The 12,804-nt window shown below is 41.8% G+C and overlaps 2 protein-coding genes across 9 annotated transcripts; one reads left to right on the forward strand and one right to left on the reverse strand.

Annotated features, from left to right (window-relative positions):
* The first annotated feature begins 1,213 nt into the window (after window positions 1-1,213).
* LOC121068429 (centromere protein J-like) lies at window positions 1,214-3,992 on the forward strand. Its single transcript, XM_040553611.1, has 4 exons — window positions 1,214-1,439; window positions 2,195-2,279; window positions 2,643-2,763; window positions 3,576-3,992. Exons 1-4 carry the CDS (start codon window positions 1,290-1,292, stop codon window positions 3,721-3,723), a joined length of 504 nt encoding a protein of 167 aa, XP_040409545.1. The 5' UTR covers window positions 1,214-1,289; the 3' UTR covers window positions 3,724-3,992.
* A 2,346-nt stretch (window positions 3,993-6,338) lies between these two features.
* TTLL2 (tubulin tyrosine ligase like 2) lies at window positions 6,339-11,837 on the reverse strand. 8 transcript variants are annotated; one of them, XM_040553331.1, is made up of 4 exons: window positions 11,748-11,837; window positions 10,932-11,139; window positions 10,496-10,540; window positions 6,340-8,593 (listed from the first exon to the last, which is right to left on the reverse strand). In XM_040553331.1, the coding sequence occupies exon 4, from the start codon at window positions 8,583-8,585 to the stop codon at window positions 6,927-6,929; it is 1,659 nt and encodes a 552-aa protein (XP_040409265.1). In that variant the 5' UTR covers window positions 8,586-8,593; window positions 10,496-10,540; window positions 10,932-11,139; window positions 11,748-11,837; the 3' UTR covers window positions 6,340-6,926. The 8 variants fall into 8 exon arrangements, with proteins under 8 accessions (XP_040409270.1, XP_040409269.1, XP_040409265.1 ...); XM_040553332.1 differs by having other exon boundaries at window positions 11,744-11,812; XM_040553330.1 differs by lacking the exon at window positions 11,748-11,837 and adding an exon at window positions 11,370-11,706.
* Window positions 11,838-12,804: the final 967 nt, after the last annotated feature.

Here is a 12,804-nt window from a genome sequence, read left to right on the forward strand (position 1 = left end):
TTTAGTAATGTAAGATTTAAGGCCGTTCCTTTCTTTCCTTGAAAGTGAATCTAATGTCAGTGAGCTGTGCCAGTTGGACACCACTTGTGGGAGAAGTCTTTTGTCACACACAGCTCGCCACACCTGGAGTAGCTCTAATGCTGAGATGGGCTCTGTGAAAGTTTCTACCAACCACAGTTCCTTCTCAGAGAAGTAGAAAATACAGTATCTGTTGTTTTGATCCTTGAAAGAAAAATAACTAAGAAAAAAGTTCATTCTGACTTTTTTACCACTGGATTTGATTCTTAAAATTGATGGGTGGACTAGACTTGTGCAACTAGAGAGAAGTCAAAATGGGAACTGAGTCATTAACTCTCATTTAAACTAAGTGGAATATCGTGTAGCAGTGCCTTTTGTTTTAAGTAAACACAAAATTTTAGACCATGTGACTAAGCGCACAGTCCAATCGCTTCTTAAATTCAGACGGGCTTGGTGCAGTGACTACTTCAGTGGGGAGCCTGTTCCAGTGCGCGACCACCCTCTTGGTGAAGAACCTCTTCCTGATGTCCAGCCTAAACTTCCCCTGCCTCAGCTTAACACCGTTCCCGCAGGTTCTATCACTGGTGATTGAGGAGAATAGGTCACCTGCCTCTTCACTCCCCCTCGCGAGGAAGTTGTAGACTGCGATGAGGTCTCCCCTCATTTCTTGTTTGTAGAACAGATACTGATGCCATTAATGCCACTCATTTAATAAGTCTTGATCAATTTTGTAGGGGATCTCTGCATGCAATCACATTCAATTCTGCAGTACTGATTGTCTGTATGGGCTTATGTTACTTGGAATAAAATAGTTCTTAATGTATGTCAGCTGTCTGTATTCATACACCAAGTTCAGTCATTTTGGTTCACACAATTCAGAACCTATGTCTGCTGGGTGACTTTTGTGGGATATTTACTAGCATATACGAAAATGGTAGAGACAGTAACTAACTGAAGTCAGTCGAGGAACAACCTATATGGCTTCACTATTGCCACATGGCTGTATGTCTTGTCTTGCTTAACAGAAAAGAAGGTGATGGGGTGGGAATTTGATCCAAATGCTTGAAATTAGATCCTTTTGTAAAAAGATAATGTCTGATTTTGATCTCTTTTACACACAAATGAGGCAAAAAATGTACCTGTGCTACACAGAGAGCTTTTGAAATACAAAGGCCTAGAGCGGGTTCACTGAGTTACTTCAAGCTCCATTTTCATTGGAAGGCAGGGCAGTGTTACCCATTCCCTTTGACTTCATTTACCTTACATGCTCTATGTTTTTGAAGGTAAAAGAGGTGCTTACTGATGGACGTCATATCATCACTTTCTGTAATGGTACTAAAAAAGAGATCAGTGCTGATAAAAGGATGACAATGATTAGATTTTTCAATGGAGATGTAAAGATCATGCCAGATCAGAGAGTGGTGAGTAGCGTTTTGTTGTTGTTGTTGTTTTGTTTGTTTGTTTTTAAGGAAAATTAGATGATTAAGTGATTTTTCAAACAAGTTTGTATCATTTATCTTGATATATCATTTCTGGGAGAAATTGGTGAGGAAGGGAGTTGGGTTCGCAACACTGAACAGGGAGGCTGCTCCATCTACAAGGACAAGAATGGAAAGAGGCAAAGAATGGAAAGAGGTGAAGGTAACAGTCATAAAGGGACAATAGGGTAGTTGGCCAAGCAGATCAAAGGAAACTGAAAGAAGGCAAAGTGCAGGGGCAGCCTTCTGAAGGAATGACAGTTTACCCTACATTTTAGGGTAGGTAGCACTGGGGGTTCTTCACTCTTGGCATTATGTATATATAAATAGTTAATAAGTGTGAGCTAGAGTGGAGATGAGTAAGGTCTTGGCAGCAATGTGAACACTTTAAATTAATAGTGCGTGGATTGGAGCTAGAGCTCCCATCCATGGGGAGGTGGGAAGATCACTCTCATGCGTGCACTGTTCTGATCTGTGCTACAGAGGAAAGTAGCAACTTCTAGACACAGTCAAAAGGAGGGGGGTGAACGAGAAGAAAAAATTGAAATGCAAACATAACTATTTATAGGTATGGCAGATATGGAAAATGATCTTGAAATGACTTTTTCAAGTTGGCTTATTTTTAAGCACTTTGTTATGGTTGAATCTGCTTATGCAAATATTGTGAGCATGCCGCAAACAGTTCACTCTTCTTCCAGATTTATTATTATACAGATGCACAGACAACTTACACTGCTTATCCAGATGGCCTGGAGGTGCTGCAGTTCCCTAATAACCAGATAGGTATGCAAAAGCTCATAAATGTGAACTATATGTACAGGAAGATTTTATTATGAAAGTGGTGTATGAGTCCAACTCCAGAAGATTGTTTTTTTTTTTCTTAATTTGCTTTGCCTTTGCATTTGATTTTCAGTACAGTCCATCACTTTACTCTTTCTTTCCTCCTACAAAGAAAGATAATAATCAAGTGTAAATGCATCTCTTCTATTTTTTATATGATTATTTGATTCTTTAATTTCTTTAGCAGTATCATTTCCACCCTAAATGTCTAAATACATTCCAATGTCTAAAGAAAATTGGATCTAGTTCTGTGTAAAGCATTGTGAAAGAATTCTAAACGGATTTTTTACATCTTGTTTTCCACAGAAAAACATTATCCTGATGGCGCACAAGAAATCGTGATCCCAGATCACACAGTGAAATGCCTCTGTAGTGATGGATTTGAGGAAACTTTTTTCCCAGATGGTACAGTAGTAAAAGTAGAAAAGTAAGTCTCCTGTTAAAGACAAGAACTATGCACTGGGCATGGGTTCAATGATACCGACATGTAGAACTGGTTAATTCTGCATGACTGGGAAATTCACAGATGAAAGGAGAAGGGATTTGGAAGATAACAAGGGTTTTGTTACAATGAGGCACTGAAAATTGTTCACTTCCACCTTGAATCACAGGTGACCATTTATCATTGGCAAAGTGACAGTGAAATATTCCTCATTTAGTTCCATGTAACTTTGCATTTACTCTGTACATCTGGCCAGCGCTGCAGAGTAACTTGCAAGAAAAAGGAGAGCCAGTTGTCTGTGTGAACAGTGTAGGTATTGAAGGACTCGGGATGAGGACTCCTGGGCTCTATTCCTAGATTTTTGGCTCACTTTCTGTTCTTGGGCAAGATATTTCAAATATTGTCTCTCTATTTCCTCCTTGTAAAATAAAGACAAATAACAATAGGACAGATTTACACATGCCTCTTCTGTGTTTAGGGAACATACTGTTGTGAAAGGGGTTTCCTGTTTGCAAAATGGCTTAAGATCCCTGCATGAAGAATTCATATAAAATGCAGATCCCATCATCCATAGGGTGGATAATACCATTAGGTATTATCCTATGTACAAAAGCACCTTTGTATTGGAATCATATTGTGATAATTGATCTCCAATGATACACCATGTAAATTCTGAAGTGAATTGTAACCTGTGGAAGTTTCCACTTTCATTGTGTCATATTAGGCAGCAGCTTAGTAAAATAGATTAATAACAGGCAATGCCTTCTGATCAATTTATTTGTGGCTATTGCTTTCAGGAACGGAGATAAAACAGTGGTATTCAGTAACGGCCAGAAGGAGATTCACACTGCGCAGTTCAAGAGGAGGGAGTACCCAGGTGGAACTGTAAAGACCATGTACTGCAATGGCAGACAGGAAACCAAGTACTCCTCTGGACGGATTTGAATCAAAGATGAAGAGGGTAATATCCTAGATAAGAAGTGATTCCTCCCCTGTAAGGGCTGCACTGTACGTAAGTGGTTCAACCCATTTTCTGTGGGGTATTCAATCTCTTTCTCCTCTAAACATGTATGTCAGTTTATAAGACTCCTTTCTTATGCCTCTGATGCTTTTCTGTTCCTGTTAATTAAGATTAGAACACGTGCAATAGTGAAAACCACTATTTCTATTGAAATAATCTAAGGATAGTACTCCTAAACTGTGTTCTATATGAATTACTATCATATGCCACCAATAATAATATATAAATAGCTTAATAGCTGGAGACTAACTTATCTCTGTGTCCTGGGGTTATGGAGGAAGAGGAAGGATTAGAAGGGCCATGACAATGATCAAGAGACTAAAGTAGCTGTAATATCAGGAGAGGCAAGAAAGCTGGGGCTCTCAGACCTAGATAAGGCTCAGTAGGTCTTATCAATGTGTATAAATACCTGATGGGAGGGAATAAAGAAGGAGATCCTCAGCAATTCTGTGATTAAAAGGCTGAACATAAGGTTATTATGCCTAGATATAGAGCTTGTGAAAATGTGTGGAATCTGTACAGTTGAAATTTAATTTGTCTCAGTGACTGGTGCTTATTTTGGAAATAACCTTACCTGGATGAAATGCCTCCTGAGCAAGACTTGAAAGAAATGCAGTCATGCTGTCTTTTTGCAACATTAAAATAAATGCCCATAGTACCTCTCATCAAAGTGTTTGTTTCATGATACTGATCACACTTTCCCTTGATTTCCTGTTAGTTACAGAAGTGACTTCAAGTAGGGATCACAGCATAGGAACCCCCACTACAAAGCTTCTTTGGAGTAAAACATTCCAGCATGCATCAAACCTTAGCAGGAGCTGTGTGTTAGGCCAAAACCCGAGCAGTTGAGTGAACAGTCGTCCCTCTAGATCTCCCTCCCAACCTAAATTATTGAGTAATGATATGATCCTAATCTAAGAATTCTGCCTAGCACACTTGAAAACAAATTCTAATGTTTATTCCATCCTGGTCATTATTCCAGATGAAACAGATGCTGTTTCTTTCTCTAGAAGTCTTTCCTCAGACCTCCTTTGTGTTGCTTTGTTTTTTAATTAACCTCTCCCACTACCGCCTCTATTTTTCCAGTAGAGTAAAAATATTTCTGGTCAGTGAATCTCTACAGCTTCAAGGCTCTTTGGATTAAACTTAATTCCTAGAGGGATTAATCATTTATCAGATGCTGCTTTCAACTGCCTTCCCAGTAGACTGCCTGTCCATCATCTGTCTTGAATTCTTACAAAGCACTGAAGCATTTCCCCTGTAGAGCTCAGCTCATTACCTGCCCAGTGACTGAGAAGACCAATTATCTCCTCATGCCCTTCAAATTCCTGCAGCAACAAAAACACTTTCAAAGCATGCTGCTTTAGCCTCTTCTCATACCTATAGTGCAAAATAATTGCAAGATTATGGAGTTGCTCTTTCTTCTCTTCAGTTTCCAGTGGACCAGATTACCAACAAATCACCATTCAAACTACAGATCATCTTTGGAAGAAATAGATTGAATAGAGAAGGCAGTGTTGTTAGTATTGATCATACACATGCTGTAGTTTAGGAATTATGAGTTCTAAACTTCCATGTGGTTTGATGTCAGCTGGTGTTATAATGAAATTGCAGTTTTTCCTTTACTCCTTTATAACAAAGGAGCAATTTATAAACTTGTGCTTTTTACTACTGAAACTTCATTTTGTGTTTTGTAAAAGGAAAGACTTAATTAAAAAAATCCAAGAGATCAATCTTCTCTGTGTTTCACTATGAATTTTAGTTCAGTGCTGCTTTATTCTGACTAAAAAAATACACATTTTTGTGTTTTGTCTTTTTTTCTCAATTAACAATCATGAAAACAGTGAATGTGATTAATGCTTTCAGATTGGTTGGGAAAATACATGTTTCTAAAGGACAACTGCTTTTATTCCCAGGAATTTCTTTTAACAAAAGATCCCTGTTCTCCACTTAATATTGCTGACATCCTCTTTGTTTCTATAGTAGTACAAAAACTTGCCTTGTTATTTGCCTACTCTTGTTTGTTTTACACTTGCCTACTTCATAAAAGCCAGCTTACTATGATTTTTGTTCTGGAAGGTGTACAGTGAGCACACTTTTATGAAACCTTCAGGAAGACGGAACACAGCTGGGAAACCCCACTTCTCTCCATAGGTTTTCTGTCATTAGATGAAGCATGCTATAGCCACTATTTGGCCTCAGTTTTGAGACAAATTTATAATATACTGTGGGTAACTTCTGAACAGTTACTTCCCTTTCAGACAGCTGGGGGCAGCAAAGGTGTACAAGGGAAGCATAGTAATTTGACAATTTCAAATGCTTCAGTTCAATGTTAGTATTTTTCCATGCTCAGTTGATCAGTTTTATTGCAAGCAAAACAAAGCAGCCTAACTGCTGTACCCCTCAAGTGGCTAATTCTGAGTCTGTGAGACAGAGATTTGATCTGGTCCTCTAAACAGTATACTTGCAGTTTATATCCTGCCCTCCATTATCAAATTTCTCTCTTACCTTGGGAAGCCTATTTTTTTTCTTACTCATGCAGTCTACAAGGCCTTGTTTATCAAGAGTTTATCTGAAAAAAATACTGGAGCACTATATATTTAAGCTTACTTTCCATAAGAATTTCTACAGAGTCCTACAGGTCATAAAATGAAAGTTGTTTCATACAATACAAAATTAACCCATGGAAATGAATGTCAGGAAGCTCACTGGGTTGTTCAAAAATGTGATAGTTTTGTGTCATTCATATCACCTGCACCTTTGTAAACTGAGGGCACGTTGAATGCCCCCCCGGTGTAAGCTGACCAGCTTTTTCAAATCGTAAGGCCCTCTTAGTCAAGAAAAGAAAAGAAGCAAAGATCTCTGATATAATAATAAACAAACACTGGCGTCTCTGAGGATGTTTTGAGAAATGCAGTTCTCCATTTTTATTTGTGGATTACTTTAAAGAATTATTCAGTGCTTTCATTTTCAAAAATAATCTCTGATGGTAATTGCTAAATTACAATTTTTAAATTCTGTGTGGTTTTGAGATCTCTCTCTTTCTAAAAAAATTTCAGTATATATCTACCTCCTTCAAGCTAAAGATGTCATTTATGGTATGTCTATATAACCTAATGTCATGAAATTAAACAGAAGTTAAATAGCCTACCCCCTTCTTTGTATTCTGCTGTTTTGACAGCAACTGTTTGCTCACTAATTTGTTTATTTCCTTTATGATGCTCTTTACATCTATTCTATCCCTGGAAGCCCGAAGTGCAGCTTCATTGAAAGGAAAAATAAGGACAAAGTCTCCTACCTGGCAGATAGGCCTCTGGTCTTTATCTGAGAGGAAATAGGGATGTGTGCTTATCTTGCAGTTGCGGAAATCGGGTGTAGGTAACCAGTGACTGAGCTGGGCAGAACTGCATGGGTAATGTACAGCTGGGAGTTTGTTTTTATCTTCAGTTTTTGCTTGTGAGGATGTTTTTGGCCTGTTCATCTTTTCCCGCAGCTGGGAAGTCAGTGTTTTCCTTGGATGTGCTCTGACAGTTTTCTTGGTCAGGGAAGCCACCTTATGAATTGATCCTCTTGCAGTCTGCAGGGCAGGTTGTACTGGAGAAGCAGAATTAGATGTAGCCACTTTCCAGCAAGTGAGTAAGCCAGGATCCTCCTCTGGGGTGCTCAGACCAGCTGTTCTCAAGGGCACCCGTCTTCTGACAGCTTTTGACCCAGTCATTTCATTCCGCCTGAGAGTGTCAATCTCCTTGTAGTTCAGCAGTTCAACAATATCATGAAGAAGTCGTCTTTTCACAGTGTCATCAATGGAACAGTCTAAGCACAAGGCCGGATTGTAGTTGACTTCTAAAAGCCACGGCTTGAATTTGTCATCAATCAGGATGTCAAAGCCAAAGAGCTCAAAGCAATTGGAAGCCACTGGTAAAGGGGTTACAGCAAGCAAGGTGAGAATCACTATGTTATTGATCTTCTGCCACAGAAGCAAGTCATCGACCCCAAAAATTCGAAGGTAAGAACGAAATTTGCTGAATGTCCATTTGCAGCCACAGCCAATCCCTTCTTTATATTTTTTATAGGAAGCTCCATATTTGTTGATGCTGGTGTTCGTTAGGTGGGCATAGACATTGTCCAGAGAACCGAGGTCAAACTTCTCAGTCGCAAACCTCACCAGTCCTTCTTCGTAAGTGTAAATGGTAAGGGGACAAAAACTGGTGACACACACATAGAGGCGAAGATCCAATTTATAACCTGAAATGAGTAAGGGGTTGCTAATGTACTTCTGCACAATGACTGTACAGTCATATACCAAGTCTTTAATGTCTTGGAAAATGAGTATGCCCCTTCCACGGGAGAGATCCACAGGCTTGCAAATCCAGTAGCTAGGTCTTCTGCCTACTGACTGTCTCTCCTTGCTGTATTCAGCTATAAATTTGACATAGTCATTGGGCATAATGAATGACACTGGACTAAGTTCATACAGAGCTGATCCGTATGCTCCTTTCATACGTTTCAGATGCCTTGCCAAATAGTCTTTTCTGGTTATTCTGACAGCTTCTGGGTAGTGGTTGAGTCTCTGCCACGGTTTGATGCTGTGGTGGTCTGTCATACGAAAAGGTGAGTTCCGCCAGTACAAGTTCCAGTCTGTGTCATCTTGCTCCTTTTGATCAAATTCAGTCCAACCACGTTCCAGTAAAACCTCACGGACTATTGCAGGGGCATTCTCATGGAGACGGAACACAAGAGGCTTCAAGATATCTCGTGTATCACAGTCATCTGCCATCACTTCCATCTTACTAGCTGAAAGAAAACAGAATTGTCAGGAAGGAAGCAATGCCACAGATTGTGCTAGCAGTCATCAGCCTCACTGTATTCTTAATACGTGTCACTCTGTGTGTTCTCAAAGCATGTTACCCCTGTGTTTCCATGGTCCACTAATGAGAAGTCAGCTGTGTTTAAGCTGAAACATATTAGAAGGGCATCAATTCCAGATAGCTGGTAAGAGAGCACAAAGCACTGACTGCTGAAAAGTTGTATGTCTCCACTCTTGTATTTACTCCTTCTTAGAGGTAGCCTGCTACAGTAGTAGTTGTCCTAAAACTGTTGTAATTCATGGATGTTTTTTTTTTTCAACTGCCTTCAGTCTAATGGCCATAACTATGCCTAGCAAGACTTGTTTTGCACTGCTGCACTGCTGAACCTTCCTACTAATGCATCACATTGCCCTGAACAAGCTTCCCTTTGTAAGGATTACAAAGCCAAATGCAAACTATCAGGAAGCAGTAGGGAAAACTTCCTTCAAATGCTTCAAACTTCAAATGCTTTTTTTCCATCTTTTGGAATATGCAGATCTAACTTGCTGATAATCTTCTGCTATTCCTACAGAGAGGTGCTCCCCAGTTCCTGAAGACCTGGTCCTATGGACCTGTAGATTTGAGTGTTGCTGGTTTAATTTCCTGAAACCCTACTAAGCTGCTCCCTAAAAATTAGCCTCTATGTTTGAAGGGGAGGATGTCTTGGATAACAGCAGAGTGTTTGTGTTGAGAACCATTCTGGCACGGCATTAACATACTGACCTTTCCCTTCACTCAGAAAGTAGCAAACAACAGAAATACCAAATCAGTTGGACATATCCTAAACAAAGCTCCTTCACATCATATTATCAGGGGTGACATCCTTACTCTTTCTTTTCAGGTTGAGAATCTTCAGCCTGGAGATCTAGACTCCAGAAAGAAAATATCCTCTGCCTTCCAAACCACTACAGGCACTAAGGGCACATGTCACACCTGGAAGTATTCAATGCAATATAGAACTGAGTTGGCCACGGATGCTTTTCCTGTGGAAAATTTTCAATTTGTCAAAAATGAGAGCTTTTTCCCCCGGAAGAAAAGTAATCTTTGCCAGATATATATAGATATATCGAGAGATATAGATATATATAATCTGAATTTTCTTTCAAGTTGTCAGAATATCTCATTCCCATTTTTTAAGAAGCCAGATTTGAGAGTTCTGGGCAGACCATAGTCAAATGTTTAGTGAGAGCTTTCCTTGGGTGAGGTGTTTGTAGAGAACAGGAAAGTAAAACATGGTAAGTACTGCAGTCCAGTCACAATGCAATAGAACTTACATAAAACATCACAAAAGGAAAAGTAGTCTTGCTGCGTCTCTTACAGTCAGTGCTTTGTTTCAGATCCCACAAAGTTGGGGGTTTGCTGCTAAGCTTGCACACAAAGCTAATGAGGTGTCACAGTGGTCCCAGGAAAACTTTGCTGTCTTTGCTTTCACTTTCTTTCCTCGGAGATTTCTTTGCTTCCTGCGTATTAAACAGCAGTATGTTACATACTAAATGTGTGTATGTATATATATATGCAAAACTAAGCAAGTTTTCTACTAGTTGGTTCAAATCATTTGGAAAAGGTTATTAAATTAAAAAAAAATATGTAACTGAAAGTAGCCGTGCTAAGCATTTGGATGAGTCAGCTTAGGACTGCAGTTAGCTTTGTCTTCTCTGCATTGCTAAGTGTTGCTATTAGCAGTGTTTCAGTGAAAGATACTGTTGTACATGAATCCAGTACAAGGTAAACTGTGCTATCCTGGTCTGTGCTAGGTAATTATAAATTAGGCTGTTAGCAGTGTCTGAACAACGAAACCTTCTTTGGTGATTTTTCATGTCAGCTTGTATTAATGGCACATCTTACATACCTCTGGTGTTCAGGGAGCAGTTTGCCGGAAATTGTCTCACCAAGCCTGGATATAACAAACGTAAGCCTCAGATTTCCAGGTAATTAAGTACAAAGAAAACAAGATATTTTAACCAACAAAGAACATTTATCTGCCTTTAAAAAAGTTGTATCACTTATAAACAGAAGCTCTTGAAGTGATATTATAAAATTAACTCTAAGATTACGCATTGATCTAAATGAACAAATGCAAATTTCACTCCTGTGCTCTATACAGATGTGTGCCTGGATGAAAGCCCGTCTCTTCATTCAGTGGAGCGCTGCCTGTATTCCCAGAGGGCTCTATTTTTGGCCCAGTCTTTAATAACTTGGAAATCCACCTGTGTGTTTGCAGACGTTCTTCCAGAAAGCAGATATTGCTGCAGCTGCCTGCGGCCACACCAAAGTTTAATACCTACCTAGTGTTGTTGCAGAGGGGCACCCAGGAATGATGGTGCTCCCCTCAGAACCAGGGTTTGCCGCTGTGACCTCACCGTTCCAGCAGAGGCGTGTGGTGGCCCCGGCGCTGCAGGGCAGCCCCAGTACACACACGTGTATAAACCAAGGCTTCGTGTTTGCCCTGGCTCCTTCCAACGATTTATGTGTCACCGTTGCTCATCTTTATACCTATGGGAGGCAGATTTTTTGGAAACATGATCCTTAATGGTTAGGCATTAAAACTGTTTGTTTGCGGAGTTAATGTGGAATGTCTCTGCGTAATTAAGCTCAGCAGACTGCGCAGCATTAAAGGCTGTATTAAAGTCTTTGAACCCTCAGGGTCACAGACCATAACATGGGCCTGGGAGCTGCCTGCCTTAGGCTTTCGATTCAGAAACAACCATTATAATTATTCTTACTGGTCACAGTTTTTGGTAAGCAGCCATGTATTTCCAGGCCAGAAAGGATGCCAGCCCTTCCAGCTTCATCCTGTCCGACCCTAGCTACGCATCTCATCCCTTTACAGACCACAAGTGTCGGGCTGACAAGGTCATGTTCCCTACACCCAGGCACCCTGATGGCACAAAATCTGCCAGTGGTGATCCCACCGTCGGTGCACAGGCACACGACAGAGGGACACACACCACGCCTGGCTACATCGCTGTAATATTTCAAGCCGTGGGCTCTGCTGACCGCCCGGGGGTGCGGCAGCACTCCCTGCCAGCCTCGCCTCACCTCTCCCCGCGGCCTGCCGGGCCCCGGGGCTCCCCGCCCTCTGCCCTGAGCTGGTCACCCACCTCGGCCGGCTCCGGCCGCCCCGGGACCCCTCCCTGCCGCTCCGTGGCGGCGGGGCCGGGACAGGAAGGGCCGGCGGGCGGCTGCGGCCGTTGCTCGGCAATGGGGAAGGGCAGACAACCGCCCCGCGGCCATGTCGGGATCCTGGCGGAGCCATGTCCGCCCGCCCGCCCCCGGCTTTTGTCCCGGCGCGAGGAAACCAATTAATGTATCGATATTAATTGCTTGAATCTGACTGTCTTAGGTGCCAGGTGGTGCCGTAAGGCATGGGTTGCCCAACACCTGCCTCCTCAGCAGATGTTGGGGTGTGACCCAGCCTCAGGCTGTGAGCTCTCTGGGAGGAATGGCCAGGCTCGGCTGTCCGTTCTCCAGACCTTGTCACCTGACTGGTCTCTCACTCCATGTCCTCGTTGTCCCATTGACCCTCCTCCTACACCTCTAGGGAACCACACTTTGGACTGGGGGCACTGGGGAGCACCTTCAGGAGATGGCCATCACCGGCCTTCGTCACCCCTTGCCAGCTGTAGAGCTCCTGAAGGTTTCAGCCAAGTGGCTGGGGAGGGACCCATCTTGGAGCAGGTTCAAACCCCAGTGCCCATGTCCACTGAGTCGGCTACACCTGCTGCCACTAGCCTCACACAGCCAGAGGCAGACAGTTAAAAGCTATTGCTTTATTACAGGCTGAACACCGCTGTGGCTGTGGGAGAGATCAGAGCATGTGTGGTAGTGCAACATGGGGTGAAGAAAGGTGAATCCACCTGTGCCCTGCTTGGGGCTCAGGCAGTCCCCCTGAGCCAGAAAGGCAGAGGCCTCATGCCCCCACAACCCTGACCATCATTTTGTGTCTAGCGTTTCAGTGTAGAGGTGTTCGTAGCTGAACTTGTGCCTGAAGTTGGTTTGGAACACTCTGCAGCAAAATCCCTGTGGCAGGTTTTTTCTGTGATACATTGCTAAACTTTTACTGCAGACACAACTAAGACAAGCTGATGAACTTCGTGCATTTTGTGGTGTTCAGATAAAAACTGTAGATATATCCAGCTTATAGCATAATGCTATTTA

This window comes from Cygnus olor, chromosome 3 (assembly GCF_009769625.2).
Source record: "Cygnus olor isolate bCygOlo1 chromosome 3, bCygOlo1.pri.v2, whole genome shotgun sequence".
Classification (NCBI taxonomy): Eukaryota; Metazoa; Chordata; class Aves; order Anseriformes; family Anatidae; genus Cygnus; species Cygnus olor.

Bases quoted from the DNA above. Each gene is read 5' to 3' on its own strand.
- TTLL2 (XM_040553336.1), bottom strand. From the start codon at position 8,585: ATGGAAGTGATGGCAGATGACTGTGATACACGAGATATCTTGAAGCCT.
- LOC121068429 (XM_040553611.1), top strand. From the start codon at position 1,290: ATGTTTTTGAAGGTAAAAGAGGTGCTTACTGATGGACGTCATATCATC. The intron at 1,440-2,194 runs GTGAGTAGCGTT...CTCTTCTTCCAG, and splicing joins TCATGCCAGATCAGAGAGTG to ATTTATTATTATACAGATGC. The intron at 2,280-2,642 runs GTATGCAAAAGC...TGTTTTCCACAG, and splicing joins GTTCCCTAATAACCAGATAG to AAAAACATTATCCTGATGGC.